Source organism: Penicillium robsamsonii (genome assembly GCF_028829455.1).
Source record: "Penicillium robsamsonii strain IBT 29466 chromosome Unknown utg000003l_segment0_segment0, whole genome shotgun sequence".
In the NCBI taxonomy this organism is placed as follows: Eukaryota; Fungi; Ascomycota; class Eurotiomycetes; order Eurotiales; family Aspergillaceae; genus Penicillium; species Penicillium robsamsonii.
The window spans coordinates 5,119,433-5,132,427 of record NW_026643221.1 but is presented as its reverse complement, the minus strand read 5'-3'; the positions used below and the strand labels follow the sequence as shown (position 1 = coordinate 5,132,427).

At 49.6% G+C, this 12,995-nt stretch overlaps 7 protein-coding genes across 7 annotated transcripts; 3 read left to right on the top strand and 4 right to left on the bottom strand.

Annotated features, from left to right (window-relative positions):
- Positions 1 to 140: 140 nt before the first annotated feature.
- Positions 141 to 573, top strand: N7447_006714 (dolichol-phosphate mannosyltransferase subunit 3; the record flags this gene model as incomplete). Its single annotated transcript, XM_057230976.1, has 3 exons — positions 141 to 188; positions 259 to 327; positions 412 to 573. 3 exons carry the CDS (start codon positions 141 to 143, stop codon positions 571 to 573), a joined length of 279 nt encoding a protein of 92 aa, XP_057086066.1.
- Positions 574 to 1,187: 614 nt separating this feature from the next.
- Positions 1,188 to 2,226, bottom strand: N7447_006713 (xanthine phosphoribosyltransferase; the record flags this gene model as incomplete). Its single annotated transcript, XM_057230975.1, has 5 exons — positions 1,188 to 1,272; positions 1,340 to 1,449; positions 1,505 to 1,829; positions 1,888 to 1,994; positions 2,191 to 2,226. 5 exons carry the CDS (start codon positions 2,224 to 2,226, stop codon positions 1,188 to 1,190), a joined length of 663 nt encoding a protein of 220 aa, XP_057086065.1.
- A 356-nt stretch (positions 2,227 to 2,582) lies between these two features.
- Positions 2,583 to 4,002, bottom strand: N7447_006712 (thermophilic desulfurizing enzyme family protein; the record flags this gene model as incomplete). The annotated part of the gene is made up of 3 exons (XM_057230974.1): positions 2,583 to 3,096; positions 3,178 to 3,651; positions 3,707 to 4,002. The coding sequence occupies 3 exons, from the start codon at positions 4,000 to 4,002 to the stop codon at positions 2,583 to 2,585; spliced, it is 1,284 nt and encodes a 427-aa protein (XP_057086064.1).
- A 588-nt stretch (positions 4,003 to 4,590) lies between these two features.
- On the bottom strand, positions 4,591 to 5,441 carry N7447_006711 (ESCRT-II subunit protein SNF8; the record flags this gene model as incomplete). Its single annotated transcript, XM_057230973.1, has 2 exons — positions 4,591 to 4,903; positions 4,969 to 5,441. The coding sequence occupies 2 exons, from the start codon at positions 5,439 to 5,441 to the stop codon at positions 4,591 to 4,593; spliced, it is 786 nt and encodes a 261-aa protein (XP_057086063.1).
- Positions 5,442 to 5,750: 309 nt separating this feature from the next.
- On the top strand, positions 5,751 to 7,331 carry N7447_006710 (60S ribosomal protein uL30; the record flags this gene model as incomplete). The annotated part of the gene is made up of 3 exons (XM_057230972.1): positions 5,751 to 5,764; positions 6,390 to 6,501; positions 6,705 to 7,331. 3 exons carry the CDS (start codon positions 5,751 to 5,753, stop codon positions 7,329 to 7,331), a joined length of 753 nt encoding a protein of 250 aa, XP_057086062.1.
- Positions 7,332 to 8,001: 670 nt separating this feature from the next.
- Positions 8,002 to 9,223, bottom strand: N7447_006709 (TDA10 family protein; the record flags this gene model as incomplete). The annotated part of the gene is made up of 4 exons (XM_057230971.1): positions 8,002 to 8,159; positions 8,230 to 8,345; positions 8,395 to 8,987; positions 9,071 to 9,223. The coding sequence occupies 4 exons, from the start codon at positions 9,221 to 9,223 to the stop codon at positions 8,002 to 8,004; spliced, it is 1,020 nt and encodes a 339-aa protein (XP_057086061.1).
- A 554-nt stretch (positions 9,224 to 9,777) lies between these two features.
- On the top strand, positions 9,778 to 12,664 carry mfp (putative peroxisomal multifunctional beta-oxidation protein (MFP); the record flags this gene model as incomplete). The annotated part of the gene is made up of 4 exons (XM_057230970.1): positions 9,778 to 9,933; positions 9,993 to 10,220; positions 10,288 to 10,486; positions 10,542 to 12,664. The coding sequence occupies 4 exons, from the start codon at positions 9,778 to 9,780 to the stop codon at positions 12,662 to 12,664; spliced, it is 2,706 nt and encodes a 901-aa protein (XP_057086060.1).
- Between the last annotated feature and the right edge of the window lie 331 nt (positions 12,665 to 12,995).

Genomic DNA, 12,995 nt, shown 5'->3' with positions numbered 1-12,995 from the left:
CGCCCAAGCTGGCCTCTGCCGCATACAGCACTGCAACACCCCCGAGTCCCTCATTTTTACTAAGATAAACCGGTGCTATCTTCACAATTGACCACTCTCCTCTCATTTGTGAATCTCCTATCTTATCTACCAATCTCACCATGACGCGTGCTGTCCAGACCCTTTCCGTTCTTCTCCTTGTCTCCTCGGTATGCTACGAAGTGGCTCCATCTCAGCGAGGAGCACAATCCCGCATGGGTCTTACTGACAATTGACCAGCTTTATCTTTCCCTTTTCCTTGGACTCGTTCCCCTGAATGAGACTGTCCAGACTGAAGTCATTCCAGTTGTGCGTTACCCACTCCAACCCCCCGACTTCAACTCTGGTCTTCGAGTGTGTTAATGGGAGGAAAACTAACCTATAATCACCCAGCTCCCATTCTACGCGCTTATTGTCTTCGCTTGCTACCTCCTCGCCCGTCTAGGTGTGGCGATCTTCACTTTCAACGATGTCCCCGAGGCACACGCCGAGCTACAAAAGGAGATCGAGCTTGCCAAGGCGGAGTTGCGCCAGGGCAAGGTCGAGGTTGATTAAATGTGAGATCGCTATGCCCATGAATTAGGCTGATAACCAGATACTCGGATCCATAACCCAGGCAGACAGGGTCTGGGTCTGAGTCTGAGAAGTTCAAGCTGTGGATTGGTGCTTGGACGCGGAGGCGTTTGTCTTTGCAGGGTCGAAAAGGCTGCGCCGGATCAATATAATACACTATGCTCCAGTGACTTTTTGTTTACCGCTACCAATGCTATATTCACTTGAGACCCGTCTACAATTCGATGTCTACAAAACAACGTTGGAGGATACCAGGCCTAGGTTTCCGATTGATGGTTACAACGAGGTCCCCGTTAATTACAGGAGCAGTTTCTTTCAGGAGAAAGAAATGACGGAGTGCAAGAGCAGTTTCAAGTCAAAAGGTCTTCGGCGGACAGCCTGCCGGTCTGCCAATCTGCCAAAAAGAAAGAACTTTTTATATGAAAATCATCAAGGATATCGTAAAAATTACATGCTCGGTTTTATACACCTGATCTGAGCATGGATAGTAAAATCGAGGACCAAAGAGTCATCAATATAAACCGTCAGAGCACCGCGCAAATTGGAATGCTTATGATAATGCAATCATTCGCTTAAACAATCTTTTCTTGGACGGCCTAGGTAGAGGATTCTTCGACCGTAGTCTCCTGCGTAGCGACGATAGGATGCAACTTGGCTTCACGATCGTGCTGTTCAATGTTTCTGTAGGGAGAAGAAAAAAAGGTCAGCCACAATTTGTAAGACAAAAATTTCTCAAGGTATAACATACTCAGCCTCCCAAGGATAACAGATCCAGACATCCCCAGTGGTGACCGCGGCGTGGTAACGGTTAGCCGTCATATCTTCGGGCAGATCACCCTTCTTGGCCTTATTCTTGTTCTATTTTAGTTGTCAGCCAAGCTCACCAGCCTCTAAAGGGACAAAAAAAGCATACGTGCAGAACGAAGACGTGGAACTTAGTCTCCTTGTTCTTCTTTTCGTCCTCGGCAGGGAGCTGCTTCCGAGCCTCCTCAACATCCTTCTCGAGCTCCTCCACAGCGTATTTTAGGGTTGTGCGGGTATCATCAACCTCGTCAACGATAAGAACGTTCTTGCCAATCAGATTGGCCATCGACGAGTTCATGTCGAGCCATTGCAAACGTTTGACCTCGGTACCAGGGGCCTCCTCAACGCTGTCTGTGCCCAAACGCTCGTAGAGGGACAGACCGATGGCCTGAATTGGGATGTTAGGTGCATCGGGAGTCTTCTTGAGGAATGACCTGTTTAGCAAGTAGGGATCAGTATAGTCCAGGTGAAGGGGGCACGTATTGAACACACCGGAGGATGCGGGCCGGGATGTAACCACCACCGCCGATGGCGATTATAAGGTTGATTTGGAACTTCTCGAGGGGCCCTTTCGCCGCCTCCTTGCAGAGATTGTGGACCTGTCGAAGATCTTTGCGTTAGTCTTGGTCTTTTTAAAGTTCAGGATTATAATTGTGGACTGCGATAAGACAATCTGTAAATTTTGCGGGGTTGAAGGAGATCTTGATGTTGAAGCTCATCTGTCTTCAATATCAATGCCTCCAACCATTCTTTTTGACTAGCACGAGATAATATCTAGTCCATAGGGATTCTTACATCGTTGTAAGTAGCATATTGCTTTTGGTCCGACATATTGGCGGTCAGGAGGATTCCAGAATTGGATAAAAATATGAAGATGATAAAATGACCCGATAAGGATAAATCAAGAGGTGAATTGTTCACAAAGTTGTCGAGTGTTCTGTCGAATGTTTTTCCCACAGAGGAAAAGAAAAAAAAAAATGGAGGGGAAAAAAAAGAAAAAAGTCGGACCGAATGGTTATCGGCCCGGTGGGGGATCTTATCTGTATGTACCATTTTATGTTGTACGCTTGACCTTGCATATATCGTATTGATATTCATATCTTGCATATATCGTATTTATTTTCATATTCATATGGACCATGGACATGGACTATTGACTATGGATTTGGATCTCATTCTAATATATCTCAAGTATACCAACTAGGCTCAGGCACTTCATGCAGCAGTGCATATCTTCCCAGTTCTCGATTCTTGTATGCTACCGGATCATGAAGAGTATGCACTCGAATATCCCGCCAGAATCGATCCAATCCGACCTTGGAGGCGGTGGCCCGGGCTCCAGTCACTTCAAATACACCAGAAGTAACCCTGAGTCCGACATCGGTGGCCACTACCTTGATGCTAGCCACCCACTCCGCAACATCTCCACGTTCCTGGGCCGTGAGACCGGATTTCTGCGCTTGATATCGAATATAAAGCCCCGAGAGTTGATCGCCTGCTCGATCGGCAAGGGCTTCAGTGGCACGCAGATGCGCAAAAAAGTTGCCATAGCGTTCGAGAATATAGAACTCATCCGTTGCTGATTCCTTGTTGTCACCGCCGAAAGGCCAAGCACGTGTTGCGGTCGTAGTGTATCTGGAGGCGAAATCCAAAGCCCCGAGAGCAATACCTAGGTAGAAATTGCTAAAGACCAGTTGGATGCTGTGGGAGAGAGCAAGTAAGCATTATTCCACGCAACTACCGGGAGAGCATGGCATATTGAATGGCATAGACTGCACTTACGTTGGCAGTAATAGGGTAGGGAACGTGATCTTCAAAGTATCATCGCGAGGCTTCTTGGTAGCTGCATCCCAGCCCAGTGCATCTGACCAAGAAGCGCGGACATTCTCTATCTTCACGCCTCCAGACTCGGTCAACCGCAACCCAATGTTGTGCCAGTTGTGAGCAAACTGAATACCGGGCTGTTGGGTCTCGACCAAGGCAAAGATATGATCCTGAGTACCATCCAATATACCTTCAAGGACTGTGAGGTCGGATACAACGCCTCCAGTGTTGAAGTACTTGTTTCCGGTGAATACGATATGGTCTCCATCTGGGGTAATCTTCAGATCATTGTCGCGGGGGTTTACGGCGCCACCGACAAAGTAGTTGTTTGAAATGATCAACTGATGGGTTCGGTCGGCTTGTTCAGGAGTACCCACCACATTTGCAATGGTAGACCAGAGAAGGTGATAGCCAAGCAGCATGCCGATAGATCTGTCTTCTTGTTAGGGACGATTCTGGGGAGCCATGAGGGATGCTTGGGTCTTACCCATCGGCCTTTGCAACCTCTCTTATTACCTTATAACCAACGCTCCAGGGTTGCTCGCCACCGCCGTACTTCTTAGGCCCCAGAAGCTTTGTCAAGCTCGAATACTTGAGCAGGGCCACTTCAGCGCGCGGTGATTTGTTCTCCTGGTCTCTTTGGGCTGCGTCCTTGGCTAGCACCTCGGCGACTTCATGAGCTCTAACAATCCATGCTTGTTCGGTGTCCGGGAGATTGGACCATGTATTTTTGTATTCAGCATAGACAACGGGGTCTGTCGCTAGAACACTAGATTGGGACATGTTGGCAGTGTATAGTATGCTTGGTCAGTCCAAATTATATTGAAACCAGTGGACTATTACTTCTCAATAGATAGGGTATGAGACAGTTTATAAACAGTTCTCTCTGGGGAGAGGGGGTATCTTGCATGCTCATCACTCCGTATCACGCAATGTCGTGTCACCGCAACTCCAACGCTCAAAATTGAGTTGGAACTTTACATTCGTCAGACCAGTAGAATATGTCGTTATTTCTAGCTAGGACCGAAATTTACAGTGATCCTTGCCACATACTTCCCCATCGTTCGAATTCGGATATCTTTGTAAATTGGATGGTCTCTTTCTGTAGTTTCAATGGCCGTCGACAAGTGACACAAAGAATGGTATCGAACAAACTGTAGCTCGTCGTGAGCTAACCAATGGGCCCAGAAAGGAAGGGGGAGTGTTGCCGCTCTCTAATCACGGACCGTTCAATACATCCGTAATGCTTAGACAGGAAAAGACGCAAGAGCCGTATATCATGACTCGGATCCTCCCAGAAAGGTGTGACTCGATGGATGCTCGCAAGAGACATTATCGTGATTTGTATGCGAATCACATGAGTTTCCTACTTCATCCACTATCCTCTAAAAGATTCTGAGGCGACCAGTACTCTTTCTCAGGGCCCTGGGCATCCAACCAGACTAGACCATCAGCAAGTAGGTCATCGATTACAGTTTGTGCTCGAGCTTTTTCCCATTTGAGGTTCAATCGTAGCATTGAAACACTCACAAAACCCAGCAGCTGAATGACTTCCAATACTGTTGCCTGATCGCTGTTGAGTTCTTTGGGGATGGACCGAATGTATTGCTTGCTGCCGACCTTGACAATGGAGAACCCGGAGCCAAGAGGCTGGAGAGACCGAACTGCTCGTAGGATGTCGTCACTGTCAAGCACATAGTGCAGTTAGCCAGTGGATATATCTTTATTTCTGAAGGGATAACCCCATACTCTGAAACCTCGAGCCCACTCCCGATCGCCTTGCCCTTCCCCACTCGCTTCCGACATTCCTCGACACCAAGAAGTCCACCATTTTCGCTCCTAGTCTCTCTACAAAGCTCCACAACTCTTACTGCGACTTCAAAGTAGAAATCATTCATATCCCCGCCCAGAATCTGAGTCCAGAAACTTCCCCCTTCTCCTAGTCCGCGACGGCCATTCTTGCCCTTGACGTTGCTTGCGGCAAGGGGATCAACCCCGATGGTGTTGCACATCCGAGCAAACTCTGCTCGGAATGTTGGGTTGGATTTTATCGTAGAGCTATGTTCTAACGCAAAGGTGTGGAGCAACGACTGGAAAACCGACAACTGAGTCTGCAGGGAGGCAGTATGGGTAGAGCGGAGAGTGGCGCCATGAGTAGCGTAAGATTGCGTTGTCTGAGTTCGGTTTGCAAAGGCGCCGAGGCCCACTCCACGACGGGACATGGTGTATGGAGTGTAAGGGGGGGTCAAGTTCACTTGGTAGTCCTAACTAGTTACGTGGAGTTACCCCAGGCGGGTCAGACATCCATGAAGTCATCTGATAAGACGGAAACCCTTATCGTGACAGTGATAAGGGCTGTATCCGAATCCGGTTAGTGTCATTAAAAGGATGGGGCTAGCCGCATAAGGCTAGAGGGACCCGCACCCACACAAGCGAAGTCTCTTCTTACATTCCTTTTCTTCGAACTTTTTCTTCTTCCTTTGACATCCTTCGACAACCAGCCGACTCTCGACCTCGTCCGGACTTTCAAAATGGCCGCTACTACGTATGATTCCCAATGACTTCTTCCTAAGACTGATGCAATCTCTGCTTGAGTTTGTAAGGTTGCGGGTATAGTCGTCCTTCTCGCTGGGGATACCAGCCGTTTGTCCACACCGATGACGGCTAGGTACCAGCTCGATCCTTCCTGTCCTCTTTCACGGTCCCAATCATCTCGGATACACGTATCGTATATCACGGAGTAAATTCGGATACGTGAAATTGGGTGATGGAGTCTTGAGGTTGAAAGCGCCTGGCGCCTTCTCCTCCAAAAATATTGTTGTGAACTATCGTTCTCGGGGCGCTAATGATGTGGTAACAGCATCATGGTTCTGAAGCGAAAGGTGTCAACAAATATTTCCTGAACATCGTTTGGGGTTTTGTCGGATGAAGGCATCAATGGCATGTTGTGGGTGATCGGGTTTGCGAAGACTGTGCTGGAATATGCATAGCTAGTACCAAGCTGTAATCGATCTTGAAACTAATGCCTTGGCCCTCACTGATTAAAGACATTTCGTCGAGTTTTGTTATGCCTTCAGTTGAGAATGTGGCGCTATATGCCGCAATTCTTTCACTCGGCGAATTGTCTCAGTCTTGTTCTATTTTGAACAGACTGTTCTAACATTCCACAGCTCCGTTCCCACCCAGAACCAGGTCCTCGTTCCCGAGACCCTTCTGAAGAAGCGCAAGTCTCAGGAGGCTGCCCGCGCTGAGCGCCGTGCCGAGGCCGAGAAGACCAAGAAGGTCAGTTTCCACATTTACTCCCCCGTTGCCGTTTCCCTTCCAACTACATGATGCATAACACCATTCACGATGACTAGACCGCTACCACGGTCAATGCTGTCGTCTGTCAACCATCTTTCGGGTCTGACATTAGTTGCACAAACTACTTGCCATTTTCTTCACAAGACTTTGGAGAACTCTCATGCTAACTGAGATTCATACAGGCCAACAAGGAGAAGCGTGGTGTTATCTTCAAGCGTGCCGAGTCCTACGTTCAGGAGTACCGCACCGCTGAGCGCGAGAAGATCCGCCTCAACCGCGTTGCTCGCCAGGAGGGCAGCTTCTTCGTTGAGGGTGAGCCCAAGCTCGTCTTCGTTGTCCGTATCAAGGGTATCAACAAGATTGCTCCCAAGCCCCGCAAGATCCTCCAGCTCCTGCGTCTGCTCCAGATTAACTCTGGTACTTTCATTCGTCTTACCAAGGCTACCCAGGAGATGTTGACCATCGTCAACCCCTACATTGCCTACGGTTACCCCAACCTGAAGTCCGTCCGCGAGCTTCTCTACAAGCGTGGTTACGGAAAGGTCGACAAGCAGCGCACTCCCCTCACCGACAACCAGATTATCGAGGAGCACCTCGGCAAGTTCGGCATTGTCTGCATGGAGGATCTGATCCACGAGATCTACACTGTTGGCCCCAACTTCAAGCAGGCCAACAACTTCCTCTGGCCCTTCAAGCTGTCCAACCCCAACGGTGGTTTCCGCACTCGCAAGTTCAAGCACTACATCGAGGGTGGTGACACCGGTAACCGTGAGGAGAACATCAACGGTCTCATCCGCCAGATGAACTAGATTTCTTCTTATGAGGAATTAAGGTTGGAGCGTTCTTTGAGCGCACCTTCAAAAATGTCACAAAATGTTACGACTTTACTGTCTTGGGTTGTTTTTTGCACGGGCTGTTTATATCCACTAGTCAATTTTTAGCGATACGATGGTCTGGGATTTCCGATCAATTTAATGCTTCAAACAACCCAATTGCATGGTCATGGACCTGTTCCTTTCGTACTTCTCTCTGTGTTCAAACCACCCCGTAGTATTCCCAGTCCTGTCGCCTTTGATGTACGTGGTATTGCAGTCCCTTGGCAGTCATCGGCATTTTACAAAGCCGAAGACCGTCCCGAGGTCCAAATCTCATGGCATTGAGCTATTCTATTGGTTATTTTTTGAGACCATGTCTTTAAAGAGGGTTCATAAAATTATGAACCCTAGTGCCTCAAATCTCAAACTGAGGCTCGGCTGATTCATCGCATGCGCCAAAGTCATACCCTATCAGATTTACCAACAGTTTGGGATTCTGAGGAATAATCTCTGAGCAATAATCTACAAAACAGTTATTCTCATGTCACTCTATGAATCGAATCCTACACAGAGCCTAGAGCAGGAATAGAACTTGACAATTGTGGCAATATATACATGTTCAACATTCCATTTCTTCCAACATTTCTACGTTAGCTTAGGTGGATTAGATTTTAATGACTTCTTGAACTCTCCTGTTACGGTTCACCACAAGGCGGAGCTGCCGTCCTTTCCAGTCTGAACTTGATGCTGATGGGTTATGTGGCGCAGGCTTGAAAGCGCCTTCGCGGAGGGTTTCAGTAAAGAGCTCGTAGGATGGGTAATCTATATCGATCAGTTGAGTCAGTATATTTTGTTCTTAATGGTGTAATTGCTCTCCCGAGTGTATGCATACAGCCGTCCACGAAGTGGTTGACCTGTTCTTCGGTCATTCCGGTTCCTTTAGTAGCACGGAGCGTGCGTTCCTGTTCCTGCCGCCATTCGTAGACGAAACGAGGGTTTTCGGCATCGCTGAAATTAGTCAGTAAGATAAATGTATGTCGATTGGCAGAGCACATACATATGGATCAATGCATCAAGCTTGCTGCGAAGGAAACCCATGTCAGCAAAGCTTTTTATTGTGAAATCTTCAATGGCCGAGGGAACCCACTCAGTCAAGACATCATATCGCTTCAGAGCATCGTTTACAGCTTTCACATCCTCAAAATTGACATGACCTAGCCGTCCATCATATTCGCCGTTCTCCTTTTGACGCACAGCGGCCTCCCATTTCGCACGCAGGGTTTGGTCATCCCACGCACGGAACCCGACACACCACCCTTCGAAAATCACGACCTTGACTTTATCCTTGCCCTCTTGATTGACGACCTTCCATTGTGCCTTTGGAACACGATCGCCCTGGCCCTCGAACGCAGACTTATCATACTGTGGAATGGCCGTCGGACGTTCAGCGGCGAGCGAAGCAAACACCGCCTCACCCAATGTGAGGTCGTGGGTCGAAGGCTGACCCCGATGCTGTAGGAGGGGATTTGAAGGATGCGCTTGTGCCAGAGCCACCTGATCGGCGTGGGTAAGGTAGATATCGTCGAGCGACAATGTCACAACCGAAAGCGAGTACGGTTCCGAGCGGAGGGTGTCATTGAGAGCGGATACCTATGGAAGTTGGAAATACCGTCCCGAGGAGATTGAATGAGATCCCGAGGCATGGGAAATTGACTAGCTCTGGATCGACTTACCAGGACTGTCTTGCCCGCACCCTGCACGCCATTGAGGCCGATGAAAAACGGCGGGGTACTGGGGTTACCGCGGTGTCGCTCGGTATGAACGCGCAGGCGATCGAGAAGGAAGGGGATGCAGTACTGCGACTTGTCGTCCACAATTTCAGGCATTTTGAATTGATTTTAAGCGAATTGTAGGTTTCTACTTTCTTTTGTATCTACGGGAAGTTTCAATGTTCTTCCAATCGGCCGAGTGAATCTGGGTTCCCCCACGGGGTATGTTCAGCCGCTACTTTTGGCCCGATATGTTAATATAGAAGTGCATTGAGTAAATAGTCAAATATTTAAAACAGTCACAGTCTCAAAATAATCAAATTAGTCAAAACAGTCAAATATACAAGAGCACATGACAATGACGTTACCGGTCACATGCCTGAGTCAGCCGATACTTGGAGACTACTCCTAGTTATGACATATGCCTAAGTCTAGTAATACATATGTAGTATATGTACTCGTATACTCCGTAGTCCTTTCTATTAAATTATAAGTACTCGGCATGTGATACGGGTTGATCTGCCATTGTAACGATACCCCCCATATTTCATTAATTACAGAACCCAAACGTGCCGAGGTCCTCAGCTTGCCGAGTTGGCTTTAAACTCCCCTCTTCTCCAGCTTTCTTCTCTTATTTCTCTCCACTTTATTTTCGGACACATATACACACAATGTCCGAGTTGCGATTCGATAACCAAACGGTGGTCGTCACCGGTGCCGGTGGTGGTCTGGGGAAAGCATATGCTCTCTTCTTCGCCTCAAGGGGTGCAAATGTCGTCGTGAACGACCTCGGTGTCTCTCACAAGGGCGAAGGCAAGTCAGGAAAGGTATGTCCAACAAACCCCCCCCCCGGAACCAGATACACAGACACTAACAGTTCTTCCAGGCCGCAGATGTTGTCGTCGACGAGATCCGCGCCGCTGGCGGTAAGGCCGTCGCCAACTACGACAGCGTCGAGAACGGTGATGCTATCATCGAAACCGCTATTAAGGCCTTTGGCCGCATCGATATCCTGCTCAACAATGCTGGTATTCTGCGGGATGTTAGCTTTAAGAACATGAAGGATGCCGACTGGGATTTGATCAATACAGTTCACACCTACGGTGCATACAAGGTGAGAATCTTCGGATACATAAAAGTAGGCCGTCGAAGCAGGGACTGATGGCCCATTTTCTGGACAGTGTGCAAGAGCTGCGTGGCCTCACTTCCGCAAACAAAAGTTCGGCCGTGTGATCAACACTGCCTCGGCTGCTGGTCTATTCGGCAGCTTCGGTCAGGCCAACTACTCAGCTGCCAAGCTTGGCCAGGTCGGTTTCACCGAGACCCTGGCTAAGGAGGGCGCCAAATACAACATTATTGCCAACGTTATTGCTCCCATCGGTAAGCAAGTTACAAAACTCCAGCATGAATTGGGAAAGCTAACCCCCCAAATTAGCTGCCAGCCGCATGACTGCAACTGTCATGCCCCCTGATGTTCTGGAGAACCTTAAGCCCGACTGGGTTGTTCCTTTGGTCGCTGCTCTCGTGCACTCATCAAACACCACAGAGACCGGTGGTATCTACGAGGTCGGTGGTGGCCATGTTGCCAAGCTTCGCTGGGAGCGAGCGAAGGGTGGTCTCCTGAAGACCGATGACTCCTTGACCCCTGGTGCTATCGCCCGGAAGTGGAACGATGTCAACGATTTCTCTGAGCCCGAATACCCCACTGGCCCTGCCGACTTCATGAGCTTCTTGGAAGACGGCTTGAAGATGCCTAGCGCTCAGCCTGGAGAGGAGCCTGATTTCAAGGGCCGTGTTGCCTTGGTCACTGGAGGCGGTGCCGGTCTCGGCCGCGCATACTGCTTGCAGTTTGCTAAGCTCGGTGCCTCCGTTGTGGTCAACGACCTTGTTGACCCCGAACCCGTGGTTCAGGAAATCATCAAGCTTGGGGGCAAGGCTGTGGGCAACAAGGCCAACTGCGAGGATGGTGATGCCGTCGTCAAGAGCGCCATTGATGCATTTGGACGCATTGATATCCTGGTGAACAATGCCGGCATCCTGCGCGACAAGGCTTTCACCAACATGGATGACAACCTGTGGAACTCCGTTGTTAATGTCCACCTGCGTGGTACCTACAAGGTGACCAAGGCTGCTTGGCCCTACTTCCTCAAGCAGAAGTACGGTCGTGTTGTCAATACTGCCAGTACCAGCGGTATCTACGGCAACTTCGGCCAGGCCAACTACGCTGCTGCCAAGCTTGGTATCCTAGGTTTCTCCCGCACTTTAGCTTTGGAGGGTGCCAAGTACAACATTAAGGTTAACACCATTGCTCCTAACGCCGGTACCAATATGACCCGTACCATTATGCCCGAGGAGATGGTCCAGGCTTTCAAGCCCGACTATGTTGCCCCCCTTGTGGTCTTGCTGTGCTCTGACATGGCCCCCGAGCCCTCCACCAAGGGTCTGTTTGAGTGTGGTAGCGGTTGGTTCGGCCGTACTCGCTGGCAGCGCACTGGCGGCCACGGATTCCCCGTGGACGTCCAGCTGACTCCAGAGGAGGTGGTTCGTAACTGGAAGCAGATCACCAACTTCGATGATGGTCGCGCCGACCACCCCGAGGACGGCCAGGCCGGCGCCGAGAAGATCATGGCTAACATGGGTAACCGCGTGCACGGCAATCCCTCCAGCGAGAATGAGACCCTAAAGAACATCGAGAAGGCCAAGACCCTCTCGAGCGAGGGCACTCCCTTCAACTACGAGGACCGCGATGTAATCCTATACAACCTCAGTGTGGGCGCTAAGCGCACCGATTTGCCCCTTGTCTACGAGAACAATGACCAATTCCAGGCCCTTCCCTCGTACGGTGTTGTCCCCTGGTTCAACACCGCTAATCCTTGGAACATGGACGACTTGGTGAAGGACTTCTCCCCCATGATGCTGCTCCACGGTGAGCAGTACATGGAGGTGCGCAAGTTCCCCATCCCCACCACCGCTAATACCCTGACCTATCCCAAGCTCATTGACGTTATCGACAAGGGCAACGCGGCCATTGTTGTGGCCGGATACACAACCAAGGACGCTAAGACCGGCGAGGATTTGTTCTACAATGAGTCTACCGTCTTCATCCGCGGCAGCGGCGGCTTCGGAGGCTCTCCCAAGCCCACTACCGTGCGCGCCAAGGCTGCCACTGCTGCGTACAAGGCGCCGCAGCGCCAGCCCGATGCCGTGGTTGAGGAGAAAACATCCGAGGACCAGGCAGCACTGTACCGTCTGAACGGTGACCGCAACCCGCTCCACATCGATCCTGAGTTCAGCAAGGTCGGCGGCTTCAAGACCCCCATCCTGCACGGTCTGTGCTCGCTTGGTGTGTCAGCCAAGGCTGTCTTCTCCAAGTTCGGTCCCTACAAGAACCTCAAGGTTCGCTTTGCAGGTGTCGTCCTGCCTGGCCAGACTCTCAAGACTGAGATGTGGAAGGAGGGTAACACTGTCCTGTTCCAAGCCACTGTTGTTGAGACTGGAAAGCCTGCTATCACCGGCGCCGGTGCTGAGCTCCTGGAGGGTGCTAAGGCCAAGCTGTAAATTATGAAATATTTGGTTGAAGCGATATTCCAATAGGCAAAGCGAGCTGAACCACTTGGATCAGACTGTTGCTTCTTTGTATATACTACCTGTGCTTTTGCGTGTTTGTTTTCCTCATGAGGTCAATGGGATCTATCTGAATTTGGTAATCCAACTTGTACATTCTAAACTTTTTGAGTACATATAGTTTGCCCAATGTAAATACTTTTGTCATTTTAGTAACTGCATGTAATCTTTGATAGAATTTCCATGTGCCGCAATATGAGATAAGAGAGGATTGCAAAGGGGGTGTATCATTTAACTATTGAACATGGCATGATTCTTTTCAATA